This window comes from Maylandia zebra, linkage group LG7, assembly GCF_041146795.1.
Source record: "Maylandia zebra isolate NMK-2024a linkage group LG7, Mzebra_GT3a, whole genome shotgun sequence".
Classification (NCBI taxonomy): Eukaryota; Metazoa; Chordata; class Actinopteri; order Cichliformes; family Cichlidae; genus Maylandia; species Maylandia zebra.
The window spans coordinates 66,481,906-66,503,470 of record NC_135173.1 but is presented as its reverse complement, the minus strand read 5'-3'; the positions used below and the strand labels follow the sequence as shown (position 1 = coordinate 66,503,470).

Below are 21,565 nucleotides of genomic sequence, written 5' to 3'. Positions count from 1 at the left end.
TATTGGCTGACCATTGGTATCTGCTTTTGTCTTGTTTACAGCCATCAACAAATAAGTAAACAAGATGACATCACCGTGGCAGCGGTCGATGTTGATCTGTTGTCTCCCATCGGTTTTGGCATCCAGTTCCTTGAGTTGGCGATGTTGAATCTGTCCTCATTTAAAAAGACTCCTGATCACGAAAAACAATTTGAACGGGAACTGGAGCAAACCGGTGTTTGGGGCCGAGAACGAGCAGAAAGGGATGTTTGAAGTGTCGCTCCAAACAAGACAAAAAGACAACAGTCGAAACCTCCCCATCAGCACTGGGAAAGGAGGTGGAGGAGAAGTTAAAACCGGGAACAAAGATCGTTTTTCTCTCCAAAGATTTTTCCAGAAAGTCTTCTGTGCCGATGTATCATCGAAAACCAGAACGATCATACTTTTGCATTTCAATCCACGGCACCCACTCGAGGTTACAAAACCAAGGCGGTGCACGACTGCGTGGCTCAAAGGAGACCACAGTGTGGCTTGTGACGGCGGATGTGGCGTCACTTTTGCCATGTGGCACTGTTCAGGAGTGCGGCAACGTCAGGTACAAGCTCTGCTGTAACAGCTGGCTATCGGCCACATTTTTACATCCCTAAAAATGTAACACTGTGGATATGAAATGATGCTCGCTCATGTGAAGAACCACATCTCTTTCCCACATTTCGGTAGCGAGGCGTGGGTACATGCATGCGAGTACCAGGTAAGGAGGTGCTTTGCTCTCTTATATGACGACGTCATTAAATAACACATGATCTCAGTTTCTCCTCTGCAAGTATCCGTGCCAGCTCAAGTAAAGGCTCGAGTTAGCATGGAAGCGTTGGCTTTTCTGTGCATGCAACAGTATACATAAGCACAGGGTGTGGGGCGTGCCTCCTCCTTTACCTTTCAGGTGTGGTGTGACCTTGTGTCAGCATTTGTAAACCCTGACTCAGTCCTCTACAGCCCTGACAGCTCGTCGATACACTGAGTAGAGTTTGCAAAGCGCCGCATGAAGGAGGAGTTTTCTGTTTTTTTTAAACGGCGTGAATGATGAGTCAAAGCAGGAAGCGCATCAGCAGCCAGAGAGAAAGACAAAGAAAGAGAAACCGGAGGAGGGTGACAGAGGAAGTTGCGGGCGACTCAAACAGCTGACTGAACGGGTGTGAGGAGTCACCTGGCAGGTGTTTCACAGGCCAATGACAAAGGCCAGAGCACTGTAGCACATTCACCCCTGGAAGAACTATGAAAGCTAATGTGAGTCGTCAGCCTGAGCAAATTAAATCCACAACTCAACAGGATATTAATACGTAACTTTATATGTAACCATTTATTTTAAAAATGGAAATTATTTGCTCTTCTCAAAGGAAAAATTCTAGATAAAAACCTCAGATGCAAATTTAACGTCGACTAACATTATTTTTCCACACATCTACTTCCTGTTTTACTCCTTTTACTTCCTCATCCAGCGATACTTCCTTCCTTCCTTTCCCCCCTTCCTTCTCATGCTTCTCCTACTTCCTTAAGCTTATTTCTCGCTTCCGTCCTTCAACTCTTTTTTCAGTTCTCCTCACCTTTTGGTATTTTCCTCCCCTTTTAGTCCACAAATCCTCATGTTTTTCATTTGACATATTTCCTATTCATGCCCCCATCCTCTCACCATTTCCCCAATTTACTTCCTTCTCTTGTGTCTTGTTTCCCAACTTGTTTCCCCTTTCCTTGTTTTCATTTCCTAAAGCCTTCCCCGTCTCTTAGTTCCTTCACAAAGCCCTCTTCCTACACTTCCTTCACTTAAAATCTCATTCTTTACTTTCTCTTTGCTTTCTTTTCTTTCCAACTTCATCCATCTTTAATTTCTCCTCCCTGACTGAATACTTTTGTCCACTTCCTTTTACCTCGACCACCTTTTTCTTTTACAACTCTCCTTCAACATCCTCCACTGCTCCTTTCTCTCTGCCTTCATTTACGACACAATACATTTTTTCCAGATTTCATTCTCATCGGTTATTCATTTACTTTCTAATCCTTCTTCCTTTTCCTTCCTCTGCTTCCTCTTACTTTTTCTCTTCACTGGATTGGAACCATTTCACCTACTTTCACCACCTCCTTTTGACTCCTTTACCTTCTCCTCCCTCTCCCTCACACCTTCCTCTTTTCACTTCATGTTTCTGCTGTTCCACGTAAGTCATATCACTGAGCGTACTGACAACAGATGAGGACAAACAGAGGATATAATGACGCAGGATGTCAGATATGTCACCGTATCTAGAAACACTGAGGAAACTGAGAGAAGTCTGGTTGGAGAAACTTTATTGGCGTCTTGCAGTCAACACCATTTGGTGCACTACACACACTGACAACCGCAGCCCTCCTGCTGGAGACAGATAGCAAGAGGAAAAGCAGGCTTTGGAGGGCTGCACATTTCTTCCTGTTCCTGTCATCGTGCAAACATTACCCTTTCACATCCTGTGTTCCTGCGTGCTCTTATTTACCAATAACAGCCTTTCCCGAGCAGATGGACGTTCAGCGGCGACCCAGATTTGAGGGGCGGCTACAGTAACGGAGAGACCCCCGCTCAGCGTGACCAGCAGGTTGATCACACGCTAACATAAACATGTCACGTGTTCTGTTTAAGGGCTTAGTCACACAGCAGAACTCGTGCAAAGCTGCTCGACTCAAAGCATTAGAGTCACTTCCCTCAACGATAAGCCGCTGCACTTCTCCATTTGCGAAGGAACGAGCAAACTGCAGCTCGTAAACACACCCGCGGCGCACTGTCAACAAGCCGGCCGGCCGGGCCGCCCCAGCGTTTGGTGCGCTGCGGCTTGACACGGTTCCAAGAAACGTTTAGAGTCAAGGAGCGCTTCGGCCTCGCTACAGCAGGAAATGAGGAACCCCTCCAGCAAAGACTTAACGCGGGACGGTGCATGTGGGGGAACAGTGTGTGCACACAGCAGCACCAAACTCACTGAAGGTGTTAATATTTACACGTGTAGCTTAACGCTGCACTTGATTAATGCAACTCGCAGTGTTGCAGCAGAAAGAAGAGCAGAGCTTTGCATGTGCAGGACTGAGGACGGAGACAGAGGGACGTCCACTTCCTGCTTCCAGCATCAAGACGAATCGCATTTAACAAACATGACTGATTCAAGTCGTCATAAATCTTCATCATTTATGTTAATTGTTTTATTTATATAGCAACAAATCCTGGTATTACATTAGATATATATTTGCAGTCTTACAGGTCTTTGATATCCTCTCAGTATACAATATACAAAAATAATAAATTGCTAGTTTAAATAATTTCGAAGACCAAAAAGTCAAAGGAGGAATGTCAGTTTTCCAAAACAACTACACCGGTTTTTACTGTCACATTTGTGCCCCTGAGGCTCGGCTAAAAGCACAAAATGGGTGTAAACATTCTCCACAAACCACAAGTTTTCTTAGAAAAAGAGAGAAAAACGAGCACATTCTCTTCTTTTTCTTCAGTAATATTTAAGTTTACAAGAACAGGAACGGGTTAGTGTCACTTTAAGTTTGGAGCATATGTTTAGAAGTTTTACAAGCCGTTCATTTTAGGACGGGACAGCGACCAGAACATCATCTGTTGCCACATTTTCAAATACAAGCAGATAAAAATAGATCCTGGAAAGCTGTTTCTGATTTATTCCTCACCCTCATTCCTGCGCTAACAGTATGTGGAATGTGCTCAGCACACAAATGATATGATTAGCCTTTAATTTGAAAACTAAAGCGGTATTAGGGAGTGTGTTTAACACCAGCGAGACATCAGGATATACTGACCAAAAAGCAGCAACAACTAAACAAACAGCACAGTAATAATGGGTGTAGCGGTTCCTGGCAGCGGTTCCGTGAGCGGCTCGACTCCGGCTCCAAACGGAACGTTAACCCAAACAAAACTGTAAATCACACTCGAGAAGCTCACATGCACACGTTGCTGTGACTGTGGAGGAAGGTTGCTGTGGAAAACAGGCCTGCCGTGAGCTGTCGTTATTCCCCGCCGCAGCAGGTCGACGCTCGGTGTTGTGACACACAACAGACCTGAGCGCAGACACGCAGTTACATCAGACAGTGTGAAAAGCGTGGCTGAATATCCTTCTCCTGTTCAGGTATTTAATGGAAATACTGGAGCAGCAGAGCGAGCGATACGTCAGAATGCAGATATGATCGCAGCACGGTTCACTGACAAGTTGTTTAGCAGGTAACATGTAAGACCTGCTTAACTGCACACACAGCATCCCTGCGACAAACTGCAAACTTTCTATCATTGCACCTCGTTACCTGCTGGATGTAGCAGCTATTCCTCACACTAAAGAGTCTAAATACTTTTCATCCACTTTCTTCCGCCTACTCAAGTCATGGTCAGCTGGAGCCTATCCCAGCCGCTGTGGCGCAGGAGGCAGGGTGCACTCTTGTACAGGGCCGCTTTTCACATAATGCCATCTGTATGAATGCACAGGGCTTCACATGGCACTGAAACTGTCCTGTAGCGACTTTGATTTCTGGCTGAATGTCAGTGCTAAAGCTCCGAAACTGCAGCAGCTTCAACCGTCACCCAGAGAGACTAATGAGTTTGTTGCTGGTTACGTTGTGGAGGAGATGCTACAGTGATCTCTGTAAAGTCAATACACTGAGGTAAATGTGCAGCAGGCTACACACCCTATGAACAAAACCAGCATGTGGATGCCGAACTCAGAGGGCTGTTTATCTTTGGCAGCGCAGAAGTGCTCTGATGACTTCTCCGTCTCTGCAGGTAAAGCAGCAGTGTAACCGAATCCCTTTATATGGCTCTAATCTAACATGGCAAGTAATGTAATATCATTAATGACGACAACAACTTAAACACTGATCAAACACATTAGAATTCCAGCCTAACACTTATCTGTAAATATCCTAACACACAGGATTCGAAGCTTCTTTTATGACCTTTTAATGGCATCTGAAGACGTGCAGACAAACTGAGGAGTAACGTCATTTCGTATATAAATACGCAGCGATTTAACTGCCTGACAGTCTGTTCTGAACCAACACTCAAATTCACTTTAGCCTTCAAGGTTTTGTTCCCTTGGTGGTGTTTTTGTGTTTTAAGATTAGATTGCGATACTGCCCCTGACGTTGAGGCCATGGCTTCACTGCTCATTGTGGTCTGGTGATGAATGAGCTCAAGACGTCACCAGCAAGAAGGCCAGACAATACATCAGGGGCATCGGGCACCGGTTCTGACCCCCCCAAACACTAAACCAAACTGCTGCAGTCACTTCCTGAATAAAAGCAGTGTTGAAACGCATTCGTCCCTCCACTTTTTTGTTTAAATATATGCTTTTTCAAATCAAGTTGCCATATATTGTGAAAGTGTAGCCTGTGATTTGTTTTTCTGACTCATCAGGTTTCAGGGCTGATTTTTTTCTTATATGAATAAAAATCTTTCATATCAGTGCAGATGATTCAACAACAGGAACATGCTTGGTTGAAGCTTTGTAATTAATGTATTATTAATTCAGAAATACGTACAGTACACAGCACCATCAATGCAACAAACACTACCGAGGTTTTCTTTTGCTTAGTCACTCATTTATTTCTGCTGAAGATGCTCCAAGACCACTACGTGAACTACTTGATCCTGCGTATTCTAAGCATTTGGCGTTGACGGCACAATAATGGGATTTCTTGCCTCCTGCCATTCACAAATAAAAAGGAGGTTAAATAAATCTTGAACGCTACTTTAAATGTTTTCTAAATGTGCGTCACGTTCCCACGTCTCGGTTGAAACTTTGAACTGAGGTCTGCAAATTTTGTCATTAGACGGCGAGCGTGAGGCTCTGGATGGGCAGCTTTTTGTCACTCCAGCTGTTCACGTCCACAGCGGAGCATAATGTAAAGTAATGGCAGATGAGGTCAAAAGGCACCAATGAGAGGAGGGCAGTGTGTTCATTTTAAAGGCGTCACGTGTGACTCCTGCTTCCCACACGGCACCGTAGCCCCAGTATTGTTTTCGTCAGCCTCCTCTTTGCCAGCTCGTCCTCCACATCTGCAGACGACACTCATCGCTTCTATGAGTTTGACACAAACTTGTTCATGAGGTCACGTGACCTACAACTCGACGAACAAATGCTTGTTTGGTCGTCATTCTGTATGCATGCGTGCTTTTCTTACTGTTCTGGTTTCTGCAGCCAAAAACAACACAAAGAAGCAACAGCTGTTTAGAATGGAAAAACTGATTTTTTTCCTTTTCCTGGGCTTTTAACCAGACTTCTCACCAGTCATTTCATCTGATGTTGGCTCCAAATAGCTAGGGTCACTGCTGACGGTAAAATACTGCAATCTTAATGCACTCCAGAGTTTTTTTCTCCCCCTCATTAAAAACACATGCTTATTTTTACATTATTCTTTTTTTTTTTTTATTTAGCCAGAGAACACTGTACAAGCGAGGTAAAGAGATGCAGAGAGTAAACTCAGAGGCAGTTTATTAATCAAAGAAATGACTGGCTTGTCTCTGGTTAGTCTATCAATCTGCCTATTGGTCCGTATCAATACATTTAGCCATTTTACTGTCTTGTTTTATTAGATACAGCACAAGGAATCCAGGCTACAAAGCACAAACTCTGCATCAGCACCTTCACACGATGCACGGATACGTTGGCTGATTTATTTGCACTCGCTTCCTTTCATCTCAGTGTGGGAGTCTTTACTGCATGCTCCTGTCATTTACCGTCACATTGAATCCACTTTTCCCTGCTGTTACTATGTTCCACACACACGTGAAGCTGGAGACGGACGAATAAAGTTAAAAACAACACGTGCATTAAATCACACGACCGTTTAAGAGAGGATGAAGTCGATGAAAATGTCATCTGAACTTTTCTTTTTCAAATTTTGGGCAGTTCAGTCAAAAACTGCCGCAAATGAAAAGAAAAAACACTGCCGGGGTAGCAGAAACAGCTCCAACCTGCTGACTCTTTGGTGTTAGCCTCTTCAGTGTTACATTAGTCCTCAGTCACGCAGGGATCTGCCCCCTGTTGGAAAAATGCACATTCCCTATCCGGTTGGGGAGTGGTTGCTAGAGGTCGCTAGCAACCAGTGTTGCCAACTTAGCGACTACATTTAGTGAGTTTTCAGACCCCCTTAGCAAAAATTTTCTAAAAAGCGACTAGCGACAAATCTGGCGACTTTTGCTGGTGTTACTGGAGACTTATAACGACTTTCTGACGTGAAAGCAAGTATCGCTCTCACACTCAACAAGCACGGGTGCTGCCGTGGGCACCTCGCCCTTACCAAAGGCAGCAGATAGTCCTCAGGCAGCAGTCCCCCCCCAGCTGCCATCAGAGTTCACCCCTACACGTTCAAACCGCTAATGAACGGTGCATTAGCGAAGCCGCTGCTCCCGCGCTGATTGTAATGCAGGGTGGGAGCAGCAGTAAATGTACAGTTTTCTTTGTCTAAAATAAATCAACTCCATCTTGTACATCCGATTTCGACTAACGCTGTTCTGGTGAGGTTTGCTATGACCATTTTGATTGTTAATGTAGTTTGTTAACAACGCTATGGTTAAAAATAGTCTTCTTTCACTGTTACTTTTTGTGGATCAAAAGTTTTAAAACTACTTCATCATCATCATCATCATTTATTTATTTATATAGCACTTTAAAAACACACCTGGTAGACCAAAGTGCTATACAATACTAATATGCACATAGTAATAGACATAGCAATAAAGTTAAAAAAACAATAAAAAAATAAAAATAAAAATAAAAAAATAAAAAAATAAATAAAATTAAATAAAAATGTCAGTTACCCACAGAGTTAAAAGCCAGGGAATAAAAATAGGTTTTTAATAAAGACTTAAAAACTGGCACTGATGCAGCCTGTCTAATATGGAGAGGAAGGTTATTCCAAAGCATCGGCGCGGCAACAGAGAACGCTCGGTCTCCTCTAAGTTTCAGCCGTGACTTTGGGACCGAAAGCAGCAACTGCTCAGCTGACCGAAGGGAACGAGTGGGGACGTGGGGCTTCAACAAATCAGACAAATAAACAGGTGCCAGACCATTTAGAGATTTAAAAGCCAATAAAAGGACTTTAAAACGGATCCTGAATTCAATTGGAAGCCAGTGTAAAGAGGTCAAAATCGGAGTGATGTGATCAAATTTTCTTCTACCAGTTAAAAATCGTGCCGCAGCATTTTGCACTAATTGCAAGCGTGACAAAGTGCCCTGCCCAACCCCTGTTAAAAGAGAATTACAATAATCTAAACGTGAGGTAATAAAGGCATGAATAACGCTTTCCAAGTCACGCTTGGAAAGAAAGGGCTTAACCTTTGATAAACGTCTGAGGTGATAAAATGCTGATTTTACCACCCCGTTTACATGGTCATCAAAGGTGAGTGCAGAATCAATTTTACTCCGAGATTTGTGATCGAACTCTTTAGTTGGGAAGTCAAAGCTGCAAGATCAACATCCAGAGTATGAGAAGAACGATTTGGGCCAAATAAAATTGCTTCTGTCTTCCGATCATTAAAATTTAAAAAGTTGTTTGCCATCCATGCTTTGACATCAGTAAGGCAGTCAAGCAGAGGTCCAGTTGGGAGACTGTCAGAATGACTAAGAGGTAAGTAGAGCTGGCAGTCATCTACGTATAGATGGAATGGCACTTTATGCTTTCGGAAAATCGCGCCAAGGGGCAAGAGGTACAATGAAAACAATAACGGCCCAAGAATAGATCCCTGTGGAACACCCCAAAGCAGAGGGGCCACAGAGGATGAAGCCGACCCCAACTTAACACAAAATGTCCTATTTAAAAGATAGGACTTTAACCACAAAAGTGCCGAACCAGTAATTCCCACACCGTGCTGTAAGTGGGAGATCAGCAAATCGTGATCCACAGTGTCAAATGCAGCTGTCATGTCCAACAAGACCAGCACTGCATATTTACCACGGTCTGTCGCTATCAGGATGTCATTCGTAACTTTTACGAGGGCTGTCTCCGTGCTGTGGAATGGCTTAAAGCCGGACTGAAAGATTTCTGACAATTTAGAGTCATTCAAGTAGTCCATCAACTGAGTATAAACAATCCTTTCCAGAATCTTACTAAGAAAGGGAAGCTTAGAGATCGGTCTAAAATTTGATATGACTGAACTATCTAAGCCTGGTTTCTTAAGTAAAGGATGTATGACTGCATGCTTAAATTCCCTAGGTACTTGACCAGACAAAAGACTAGTATTAATAATGTTCAGAATATGTGGTCCGATGATAGGAAATACCTTTTTAAGAAAACGGGGAGGAACAACGTCATTTGGAGAGCCACACGGTTTAGCATTCAACACAAGTTTCTCTAAATCAGATAAAACAATTGGTAGAAAAGCAGAGAACAGACTTGAGCAAGAACCATGCATGGCTGGGTCAGCAATAGGTAGAGTCGGAGGTCTCAAACTAGCAACCTTTTCCACAAAATAATTAAGAAACTTATTGCACATAACCGCAGAAGAGTGCAAAAGAATATAGCCTTCCGGATTAAGTACAGAATTTATAGTGTTATATAGAACACGAGGGTTATGCGAGCTGGCAGCAATAAGTTGAGAAAAATAGGAGTGCTTGGCAGCCTTTACTGCTCTCTGATAGACTTTCCAGCTAGTCTTAAGAGCTTCCATAGAGACGCACAGCCTATCTTTTTTCCACCGTCTTTCACATATTCTACATTCTTTTCTAGCGGCTCTGGTAAAATCAGTTAGCCAAGGACTAGCCTTTGGCTTGCATTGTCTGAATATAAAAGGAGCGACAGCGTCGAGGACAGATTTACAAGCAGAATCCAAACAAGAAACGAATCCATCTGAGATGGACAACTCAGGAGGATAAGAAATAAATTGGTCAAACAATATGGAAAACCGCTCGGCAGTATCTGAGCCAAAAGCACGATAACATCGAGCAGGTACAGCACGCTTAAGAACAGGATTAAAAAGAACAATATCACATAAAATAGGCATATGGTCAGAGAACACCGCATCCTCGACAAGTACGTTTTGGACAGATAAACCATGTGATAAAACCAAGTCCAGTGTGTGACCACGTTCTTGAGTGGCACCTTTAACAGACTGAATAAAGTTAAAAGAGTTCACTAAGTCCAGAAAGTCCTTAGCCAGGGGCTTCCCCGGGCAGCAGACGTGTATATTAAAATCACCAAGTAAAAGGATCTGGTCATACCGTGATGCACAGTCAGCAAGAAACTCTGAGAACTCGGATAAAAACTTCTTGTTATATTTTGGGGGCCGATAAACAATCGCACACAACAGCGAAGACGAGTGGCCCAGTTCACACAAACAGAGTTCAAAACTGGTGTGGCGTGTTGATGGGGATAGCTGCTTAAAGTCAAGATGTGCCTTAAAAACAACAGCTAGCCCTCCTCCGCGACCAGAAACTCTCGGAACACTAAAAAAGGCACAACCAGCCGGCAGTAATTCAGAAAAGGCACTTAACTCACCGGGTGGAATCCAAGTTTCAGTCAAGCAAAGAAAATCCAGTGCATGGGAAGCGAAAAATTCCTTCAAAATGAATGTCTTATTTGCCACCGATCTGGCGTTAATTAATCCCAACCTGAGAGGAATTGGCTCGGGAGCTTCCGAGGCAGCAACAACCAGATCCACAGGTCGGAGGTTTGTTTGGTCCACTCCACGCCAACGCAGATGTCGGAGAGGAGAGGGTTTTGCAGAACCCTTCTCGAGAGATCCCACAACAGGAACCAAGCAGGAGTCCACCGGGTCCAAAGCACGCAACGGCACCAAGAGTAGCGGGCAGGATCGACAAATTGAGCGAAGCTCATGAGGAAAACAAGAGATCCTGAGTCTCAGTTTGACAAGGCTGTAATGATAGTTGCTATTGTTGAAGCTACCCACAGGGGGCGCTCTGGAATCAATAAGATATACAGAATAGAAGAAGAAGTGATCGTGGTAGAGGGAATAATAAACAGCTAGCTGAAGCTAGCACCAGGAGCAATTCTTGATGTTTTATTCATAGAGGAATAAGAACATTACAAAGGCGACCTCCACGGTTACCTCGTCTCCTGCGTCGCTTCCGCACATCCAGTGGCAATGGTAAGGAGCGCCAGTGAGGTGGCACTCAAAAAAGAAACTCCGCCAGTGCCTATTTCGGGTCACCAATTATGCAAATTAGGCGATGAGGTCATTTAGCAACTTCTAGCGACTTTTAGGACAGCCAATAGTGATTTTCCTTATTGCTAGCAACTGATGCTGCACTGAGAACCTCCTCACAATGGTTTTGGCCACCAGCAGCACTCATGGTCTGGTTGTAAACTTGGGTAAACTACTCAAACAGCACTACGGTGAAAAGTGTGATTAAACGTGTTAATGACAAACTTAGGCTGAGGAAAACTTGACTAAAATGTTGACAGCTCAGTGAGTTAACTTAAAGACAGCTGCTACACAAAGCTATGCTAGTACGGAAAGAATAACAGTATAACATGAACAATCCATTAGCTCTTGCTTGTTATCTTGTGACACATTTGTGCATCAGCCACTAAATCATGCAAACGATTAGACAATGCGCTGCTGTGTGACATCAGAGAAAGCTTAAAATGCAAACGGGCGGGGGGGGATGTAAATTTCAGTTGAGGTGGAAAACAAGTTTCACAGCGTTTGGCTACAGAAAAGCACTGTGTGCAACTTCCCACTGCCCGAACTGACTACAGCTTCTTCTTTTTTTTCTTCCCCAGCTGCCTTAAAAACAGCCCACAGTTTTCCTGAATTCACGACTAAAAACAATAGAGAATAACTGCTGCTTGGCTGCAGTCTACATTCTTTTTTCTCCCTCCTGACAAACTCTGTCGTTTGGTTTTCTCTGTTTTCCTTCACTTTATCCATCACTCGCTGACACACATAACAAGGCAGAATAAGGGGAACGAGTCCAATTCCAATCCATTCTAAATATTATAAATCAATATGGCAGGGAGCACCATCATTCCTGACTCCAAGTCAGATCTTTGCCTAATGGCTGCATTGTTCAAACACAGACTGGGAGGATCCGTTTTTTAAAGTATGAACACGTATGGTGGCCTGTCAGGGAGGTCTGCTCAGACCTGTTTGGGACTCTCTTGCCATTTTGTATTATCAGAACTGCAAAAACAAGATCCTTCTGCTTTTGGGAGCAAAACATGTGACCAGCTGATCTGGATGTATACTTTTATCCTCTACTCTCCTGCACAAGCTTTCTTCACCACCTTCAGAGTAAAAGCTTCAGGATTGGCAGCGGTCACGTGGTTAGCAGCGTCACCGCACAGCAAAAAGGATCTGGGCCCAAAGCTGCCGGCCAGCTGGAGGCCTTGCTGTGTGGATTTAGCATGTCCCAGTGCCTCGGTGGCTTCTCTAAAAGTACTCCAGCTTCCTGCCACAGACCAAACACGGACTTCTTAGGTTAATCGCCGATTCTAAATTGGACACAGCTGTGGATGCAAGCCAGGTGTAGAGCTTAAAGACGGTACGATATGTTGCTGCGTGAAAAGGAGTGCAAAACTTTTAAACTTTTAAGGAAAAATCCAATTAAAAGTTCAGGATTTTCAGTCCTGCAGTTCAAGACTGCGTCTGGATGTAATCAAATCTATCGCTGCAGAAGCATCTCTGAAAACAGGGGCACATTTAAAATGGTTCAAGATATCACTTTTGAGGCTAGAGCAGAGTTTCCTGTCTTTGTACAAATCATAACCAATCAGCTGCTGCTTAGACCTACTTTAGAGATGGTGGAGATAGGTGGCTTGGCGTTGAGGCCTGCTCTATGAAGTTGAATGACGCATTAAGCAACCACATCAGGAAGTCTAGCTGACTTTTCTTTCCTTTTTTTAAAGAAACTAGGGGAGTTCTAACAGCTGGGCTGAAACTAAAAGCATCAGTGATGTGACACTTTTAAAAACAATTTCTGTCCTGAAAATGAAAACTAGAATACTATGAACGCATATTTTCTCAATGTATAATCAGCAGCTAATTGCTGTTTTCTAATTAGTGAAATGTAATCATGTTTACCTTTAAACTTTTACACTGTAAAATGGATCTGAGTGCAGCAGAATAGGTCCTCTTTAGGAGTTTTGGAATTGGGCTTGCTTCACTCATGGAGGTGAATCATTTATATTGTCAGTGTAAAGCTACAGCAGGTCCTAATACTTCTTTACTGTGAGCCTGACTCTGTGTTAAGAGCTCTGTTAGCATCTCACTAACAGCTGCTGAGCTGCACACCCACAGCTCCGTGCAGTGCAGTTGTGTCGTCGAGGATCAGTTTGATCTACGTCTTCTTTAAAGATGCAGCTCTGCGCCGTTTCTTCTGTGCTCCCTCAAGTGTGAAACTTCCACGCCTCCCACTCGTCCCACACGTGACACTGCTGGACACCTCGGCGTGAAGGAGTTAGGTGTTACAACTCAAAGTTAATCCGAAGTGTAACACGTTCAGCAAGGTGACAATAACACACGGGCTCATCCACACAGTGACTGAGAATAACAGGCACGTGTTTTCATTAATGTGAAACCTGTTTGTGCGACTTCAGCCGCTCACACTTTAGGATTCGCCACACAGCAAATCACCTGAAACCACCTACAAGACTAGTTTTCTCTTAGAGAAACAGGACGTCCCTCAGGTCTGCCTCTGTCCTTTTGTTTGTTCTTCAGACACTTAAAAATGACTAAAAATGTCATTTACAACATTTTTGGTCATCTTTTGCAGTCTTTTTGAGGCTGTGGTCATTTTTCATCTTTTACGGTCCTTTTTGCTCTTTTGTCGCGTGTTCGTGCAGTCATTTTGAGCGCATTTGTGTTCATTTTCCATCTTTTGTTGTTGTTTTTTCTCGTTCCATCAAGGAAACATGGTCTCCAACGCTCCGACTCAATCAGTCCAGCACAATGCTGTGAAAAAATAAAGTTCCATGTAACCAGTTTATCTGTTCTAAAAGTGACATCATGGGTCACACCAACGCACACCAAGATAGATCAGCGATGTTGCTTCTTGCTAAATATTTCACCTATAAGGACATGCGAGATAGCGATTCTTAAATGCCAAGTTCAACCTCACCATCTAAAATGAACCCAAAATAATCAGGTTCCTTTCATCTCTCGCCTTTTGTGAGCGAGACGTGATATAGGAAGTGCTTTCCTGCACTTTGCAGCCTTCTTACATAAATGTGATGTAGGTTATGCTTCTGAGCACAGCCGTGGCAGGAAGGTCTGTCGAAGCAAGGAATGAAAAGTGAGTCACAACCCTCCCTCCTGCTACTCAGCGAGAGACAGAAAAAGCATTTAACAGATGAGTGAAAGCCTAAGCGACTGCAACTGTCTACACTTGTGTACGCATGAGAAGGATTTTAGAAAAATGGCAACCACTTTAATTTAATTCAGGTGAAACCCTCTTGGCAGCGGCGCTCAGTTTCACAGAGCTTTTTGTCCTCACAATCATCTCGGTTATTTGCAGAGCGTGGGGATGTTGTTGGAGACGCAGAGTCGACGCTCTGTGGAAGCAGCCCTGCTGGAAGAGCGCAGAGCAAATGGGTCAGCATTGTTCGTCGGCCCACATACCGGCTCCGCTTGACGCTGGGCACAAAAACTCCACTGAGGACGTGCACATTCACGCTCCCGGCCTGAATAAAACCCTGTTTGCTCAGATTTCAGCCTCTACGGGGGCAAAGAATAGGAGACGGCTCGCAGGCGCACCGCTGCTGCATGAGGATTTCTGAATAAACGCCACATGTGACATAATTCAAAGCAGCATTAACGTCACACGGTAGATTTCCTGAAACGAAGCAGGCTAACAGACATTTTGTGATAAATGACACCACTTGGTATTTGCAGTATGGTAAGAAAATATGCGGTGCTGAGTGAAGGGCTGTTTGTTGCTGAGCGATTTACAGGATAACATATGAGACATCAGCCAATAAGCTTCTAATATGTCATATTAAAACAGACGACACAGCATGCAGTCAGGAGGTTTGTCAGAGCAGGACAGAAATGTCCAAAATGAACTGACTTCTAGTTTGCAGTTTTAAAAGATTCAATCAGAAAATTATTGTTTTTTAATGCTTTTGAAAATAAAACTAAAAAGATTGCATGAAAAGGTGGAGGCTTAACTGATACCTGCAGGTTGTTTTTGCATTCTCAGCTGCAATAGTTTCACGACTAGTGTTCACAAAGCACGAGGGTCACAGACAATGACAATGACCCCTCAGTGTGGTTATTTTTAATCAGTATTCTGACGCATATCCAGACCCACCCAAGCAGAGATGCCCAGACCTCCTCCAGCTCCTCTGGGGTGGACACTGAGGTGTTCCCAAGCCAGCTGAGGGACACCTGTCCAGCGTGTCCCGGGTCTCCTCCCAGCTACAGGTGCCCACAACACCTCACCTACGAGGCCTCCAGGAGGCATCTTAGTCTGATGCCTCTGCTTGATCCCTTCGATATGATAACGATACATGGACTGAACCCATTTACGCACATTCATATAGGCACTTCTTTTCTCCATCTAGCTGCTTACTGTCTAACATTCAGACTCCAATCAATGCATCAAGGGCAACTCGGGGTTCAGTTTCTTGCCCAGGGATACTTTGCCACGTACACTAGAGCAACCAAGGAATTGGCTCACCAATCCTGCGATTAGTAGATGGCCTGCTCTACCTGCTGAGCCACAGCCAGCCCATTATGTAGCACCTGAAAGGCCGAGCTCCTCACCCCATCTCTAAGGCTGAGCCCAGTACAGAGTGTACTACACATTTATAAAAAACGTTAGTTTTTCATTTTCAAATATTTTTTGATTTCAAGTGTTGTTTAAATGTCTTTGTTATCTTTAAATTAATATATACAAGATATTGGATAATATGGTAAATGGCCTGTATTTATATAGCGCTTTACTGGTCCCTAAGCACCCCAAAGCGCTTTACACATCCAGTCATCCACCCATCCACACACACATTCACACACTGGTGATGGCAGCTACGTTGTAGCCACAGCCAGCCTGGGGCGCACTGACAGAGGCACCCCAGGGTTGTTGGAACTTTACAATTTGCAAAGTCAAAAACCGAAGAAATCCCCCCCACACACCTCCCAGCTACTAAATTATAGTTTATACAATTACTTCAAACTGCAAACATTTTCTGAAGTTATCAGCAGATTTTAAAGAAACATCTGCTATGGCTTTACATCCAAAATACCAACAAAATATCAATTTAAATTAAAATAATTCAAGTGGGGCCAATATAGCAGCGCTCTCAGTATCTGCATTTATAACAGCTGATAAATGAAAATGTAAAAAGTAAAGAAGAGATGAAAGAAACACCCTTCAGCCATGTTGTAAGTGTTGATGTTACATCTTTTGCCCACCAGGGGGCACTCTGCAACTTCCCTGTCAGGAACAGAGGGAAGTTTATGTGACAGTAAAATTATTTTTTTAACTGCATTGATCAAAATATCTTAATTACTGGTAAATATCTGCACATAGCAAACGTTGGGAAAATGTGTTCGCGATTTGTGTCTTGCAAAGAAAAGAAAAGGACAACGTATCATTTCATCATCATACATCAGTACCGTTCTTACAAATCTTGTATTTGAGGCTACAATGAATAAATAATGATAATTACAAAAAAAATATGGGATGTATTTTTGTGTAATCCCACTTTGAACCACAAGATGGCACTGGGTATTTAACCTGGCACACCGTTAAGGACATATTCATATTGGTGCCCTGGAAAGGGGCAACTCTGATGTTAACAGTAACGTGGTAACTTTGAATTAACCGCAATAATTGCTTTTGCAGAGGCTGGTTACACAAATAACTACGGAGTCGTTATCAAAAGAGCTGCACGTTATTTTTCTATTAATCAGCTAGTTTCATGATACCTCATCCTGTAAATGAAAACACTTGCATATAACCCCTGATTCCTCGCACATATCTCAGGGTGTCACGGACTTGCTGTGTTACGCCCATGAGATAATGCAAAAAGGCGACCAACAATCAGTGTAAGGCAAAAGTTGAGCCGTGACGTATATATATATATATCCATTTTCCCTGAAAGCTCTACGATTTCTCGAATGTGATATTTTGCATGAATTCAGAAAGTCATCAACTATATCGGAAAGTCTTTTCTGAAATAATAACAGCTGCCAAGGTGTTGCACACTGCAGCAAGCAGTTCTGCAAACTCCTCCAGCGTGGGTGTGATAGGCAGACGTCCAAAGGGCCTTTAACAAGGTGTGCTGATAAAACACGCTTTGAGGAAAATGTCATGAGATGATAACAACAGAAGGGGGAAATCACAGGGTTTAATTGTTCTGCTAACAATTACAACTGATCCCTACTGACGCGGGTCCTGTTGCAGTTAATGCTGTAATTACAGAGTGTGTGATTCCTCCAGGCTCTTCAGCTCCTAAAATAATGGCCATGTTGTTTCTTTTGAAAGGGGGAAGCTGCTGGATTTCCTCCTTTATGTCTACTGGTTAAACAATCCCATTAGATCCCATCCAGGTCTGTTTTCATTGGCTCAATCAGCTGATTACCAGGACCTATAGGCCTGCACATCCGCAGAGGAAAGAGCCTCCATGTGATCACATGACCAAAGAGACGTCACCCCGTCAGAGCATCCTCTTTCTCTTGGCCTCCCTCTGACAGGCAGGAAGCAGCAGCGCTTTGTTTGGTCAGGTTGCTGGAGTAGACCTTCAGCTGGTTTCATGTTACACACCTAAAGCCTAAACCCCCCTCCCCCACAGATGGCTTTTATTCCAACACATTAAAGGAAGAAGATCTTAGCTGTTAATATTTAAAACCCAAACGCAACAACCCCTCCCGGAGTCAAAGGACGAGCTCAAAGCGAGAGAGAGGCACCTGGGAAGCCGGCAGGGTCCCGGGAAGGTGAGGAGAAGTGATGGAGGCGTGGCGGGGAGGGGTTCCAGATTAGGAGCAGGAGGGAAAGCAGTGACAGGCTGCCTTCTTCCAACTGCGTCAACAGCAGACTGTGCTTAATCTGGGTGCGCGTTCAGACACGAAAAGGCAAACAGCAAAACTGGAATGTGAAACGCAGCATATTATGAGGAAAGTGTGTGTGTGTGTGTGTGTGTGTGTGTGTGTGTGTGTGTGTGTGTGTGTGTGTGTGTGTGTGAGAGCCGGAAGGTTCCTTACCGTGGCCGAAGTCAGGCTGCTGTCCGCGAGTGTGAGGTGATGCGGCTCCCATCTCCGCAGGAACTTGGAGGTGAGGATCTTGCTGAGGAAGGTGCGGGGGTGTTTGACCACGCACACCTGGATGTCCCCCTCATGGAGCAGCTTGTATCGCATCCCGCTGCTGCTGCAGTGATGCAGGGACCTCTTGCACGGCCCCGCGCCCAGCTTCGTGTTGTTATTGCTCTCCGACATGTCCGCCAGCAGAGGCTTGTTCTCCTCGCACTGGTAGAACTGATTGTTGTGCGGCTCGCTGCCTTCAACGCCGCCGCCGCTGGTGAAATCCATAGTTGTCTGTAATCCAACAGTTTCTGCTCTCAAGGAGGGGAGAGTGAGCGCGTCGCCACGACACGACAATCCGACATGAATATGTAAAAAACCAATATTAATAATAATAATTTTTTTTTTTTTAAATGAGGTCGTTCAGATCGAGCTTGGGGGTGGGGGGTGAGGGGGGTACCTACCTACCAACCAACTGCTACAACACGACCTCGGTTACTGTAGACAGGCGCAGAAACGCCACCGATCAGTGTCTCAAGGCAGGAGATCCAGATGTGGGGAGATTTTCGTGACACACTGCAAATAATCCACCATTTTCCTCCCCGCACAATGCCCCATAAATTGTCTCCACGGTGCGCGTCTCGCCTCCCCCTCCACCACCGCCACCAACGAGCTACTCAATATGTTAGGGCCATGGCCTTATCCATTCCGTCCGCCCTGGCTCCAAACGCAATAATCCACAGCGAGAAACGTGCGGGATTCACGAGGAAACGGGACGAGTATCCAATGGCGGCGACCGTGGGCTCCTCCGTGGGATTTTGTGGTCATTACAAGCTAACTGGCACGGTTTCCTTTTATTCAGTCTTTTCCCCCTATCTTGGTGTAAAGCAGCCAGCACTCTCCGGCAGCGCCGAGCCGATTGGTCCTCGCTCGTTCATGTGACACCGGACTGACGTCAATGGGGAGGTGAGCGGATGAGCCGTGTGTCTTTTGCGCTTGAGTGTCTGCCGAGGGCGCACGCTCGAGCTTCGCTCACCCTCCTCCCCCGTGCGCGCAGAAAAATGGAGGAGGGCGCAGCGACTTCAGGCGAATCCTCATTTTCTTTTCCCAGTTCTGAGGAAATGATGCAGCGTCGTCACTTTCCAGGGAAGGAAAAGACGATCGCTGGCGGGCTGATGCGTGCAGGCGACGGGCAGTTTACACAGCTCCGAGCTGCTGATCGAAATCTGCCCCCACAGCCAGATTAGATGCATCTGCCATTTGCAAAGGCAGAGGTTCGTTTTCTGTGGCTCTCAGAGACAACTTTGTGAACAGAAATGGGGAACAGAAAGGAAAGGGATTGATTTTTTTTTTAAAGTAATATACATTATGTACATAAAATGAAGAAATTTGTATTTACAGGCCTATATGTTGGATATCATTTGTTATAAATTCTGAAACCAGATCGGACAGAAAAGTAAATGATCCCTTTAAGTGTATAGACTCAGCAGTTATGATAATATGACAGCAGCTGGGAATGATTATTTGAAAGCAGAACATAAAGCCTGAGAGCTTCACTGCATTATATTCCAGTATGTGTTGAACCTGAATCTTTTGCAAAAATGAATCAGTATCATGAAGAGGCTGCTATAAAAGCTGCAACCACCAAACACCTGCAGAGGGTCAGATAAGTCCTGAAGAGTCAGCTGCATGGGAAGAACAAGATCTGGGCAATGAACACCTAAGCCCTGCCGGTGATCAGGTACCCTGCTGGGATAATAAGCTGACCAAAGGAGGAGATAGGAGCCACTGACTCTGACTGACATGGGGGCTTTCTCCCCAGATCCAGCACCCTGAAACTGTGTGCTACGTGGAAGAAAGGTGGCTGAGGACTAGTGAGTGTCAGAGCCGCTGTCCAGGAGGAAACAACAGATCCATGAGTAGCCTACATCTGGAAGATGGCCACAACTGATAGTGTGCTTAGTGAATACCTCAGGCAGCAACAACCTGAGAAAGGGGAGCACAGCATATCTGATAGAAGAAGTGACTAAAGTGGCTAATAATTGAGAAATCCTACCAGTGGCTGAACAAAGTTGAACTGAAAGACAGCACAGAGGGACTAATCATGGCAGCACAGGAACAAGCTCTGAGCACAAGCTCCATAACATAAAATAAGTATACATAACAGCAGGGTGCAAGATGCTAGCAGGCAGGGCATACATGGAACGCCATGACATGGAAGTCATTCTCAAGTGATCGAGCGGAGAAACTGGTGATGGCTAACCAACCGTACATAGTGGTGGTAGACAAGCAGAGAAAGATGGCCGTAGTGATAGATGTAGCGATACCAGATGACAGCAACATCAGAAAGAAGGGAAACGAGAAGCTGGAGAAGATGTGGAGGGTGAAAGTAACAGTGGTCCCAGTGGTAATCGGAGCGCGGGAACAACATCCGAGATCTCTGTTCTAGGAACAGCTAAGATACTGCGCAGGACCCTCAAGCTCCCAGGCCTCCGGTAGGACCCGAGCTTGACGGATAAAAGACTGCCTGCAGGGGCAAGAGGGGAATTTATATATGTCAGCAGGTGCAAGCTGAAGGCTTTCCTGTGGCCCTAAGAGTCCCTGAACCGAAACCTCATCTAAAATCTGTGCATAGCCTCAAAAGCATGCAAGACAGACGAAGACAGACGAAGAGTCTCATCAGCAAGAATGTGACAAGCCACCACAAAGGAGAACTGAAAAACCCAACTGCTACAAAAAGCATGTACATTTACATAGGTGCCATAACATCTGTCACATGTGCTGTGTGACTGGCATTTGGACGTTTGGACGTCATCCTGTGCTCGTGGAGTCTTATTCTGACAATTTGGTCAGAAACCTGCATCCAAGTAGCCCACTCAAGGTCATTTTATAGGGCTGTGGCAGCGGTCTCGCTGCTCCTCCTCTCCCAAAGGAGCAGATACCAGTCCTGCTGCTGGGTTGATGGCCTTCTACGGCCCATCTCCCATTATCTCTCCCAGACTCTTGAGGCTTTGGAAGCCTGTTGCCTCCACTAAAAAAAAAGTATCCATAACTCGAAATTTTGACTTAGCGCTGCCAATCAGTAATCTACGTGAATTATGTCATTTCCTTGTTACCTGGAAGCTAAAGCCCTCAGCTACAAATGTTACAACTAACCTACCAGGTCATGAATGCACAAATTGCTGAGTATTTTCAGCATGGCTTCACAAATGATGAAATCCTTCTGTTATTAGCTGAATCACATGGCGGAAAATAACTTGAAATTTCCATATGAGGCTGTTCTGCAAGACATAGCAAACTTTGCATGATCTTATAAAAGTCTACTGGCTACGATATGACAAAGACACAGACAAAAAGGTAAAACTA

The 21,565-nt window shown here is 44.6% G+C and overlaps 1 protein-coding gene across 3 annotated transcripts in view; it reads right to left on the bottom strand.

The window, feature by feature from the left end:
* cmip (c-Maf inducing protein) overlaps nucleotides 1-19,143 on the bottom strand; it is a 45,976-nt gene extending 26,833 nt beyond the window's left edge. The window contains exons 1-2 of one of the 3 annotated variants that reach the window (XM_004573887.5): nucleotides 18,664-19,143; nucleotides 18,164-18,510 (exon numbers count right to left, since the gene is read on the bottom strand). In XM_004573887.5, the coding sequence (XP_004573944.1) occupies nucleotides 18,164-18,487 (324 nt within the window). In that variant the 5' untranslated portion in view covers nucleotides 18,488-18,510; nucleotides 18,664-19,143. Of the gene's footprint in view, nucleotides 1-10,494; nucleotides 10,835-11,065; nucleotides 11,123-18,163; nucleotides 18,511-18,663 lie in introns of those variants that run through there. The other 2 variants (XM_004573889.4, XM_076886944.1) reach the window with 2 other exon arrangements.
* Between the last annotated feature and the right edge of the window lie 2,422 nt (nucleotides 19,144-21,565).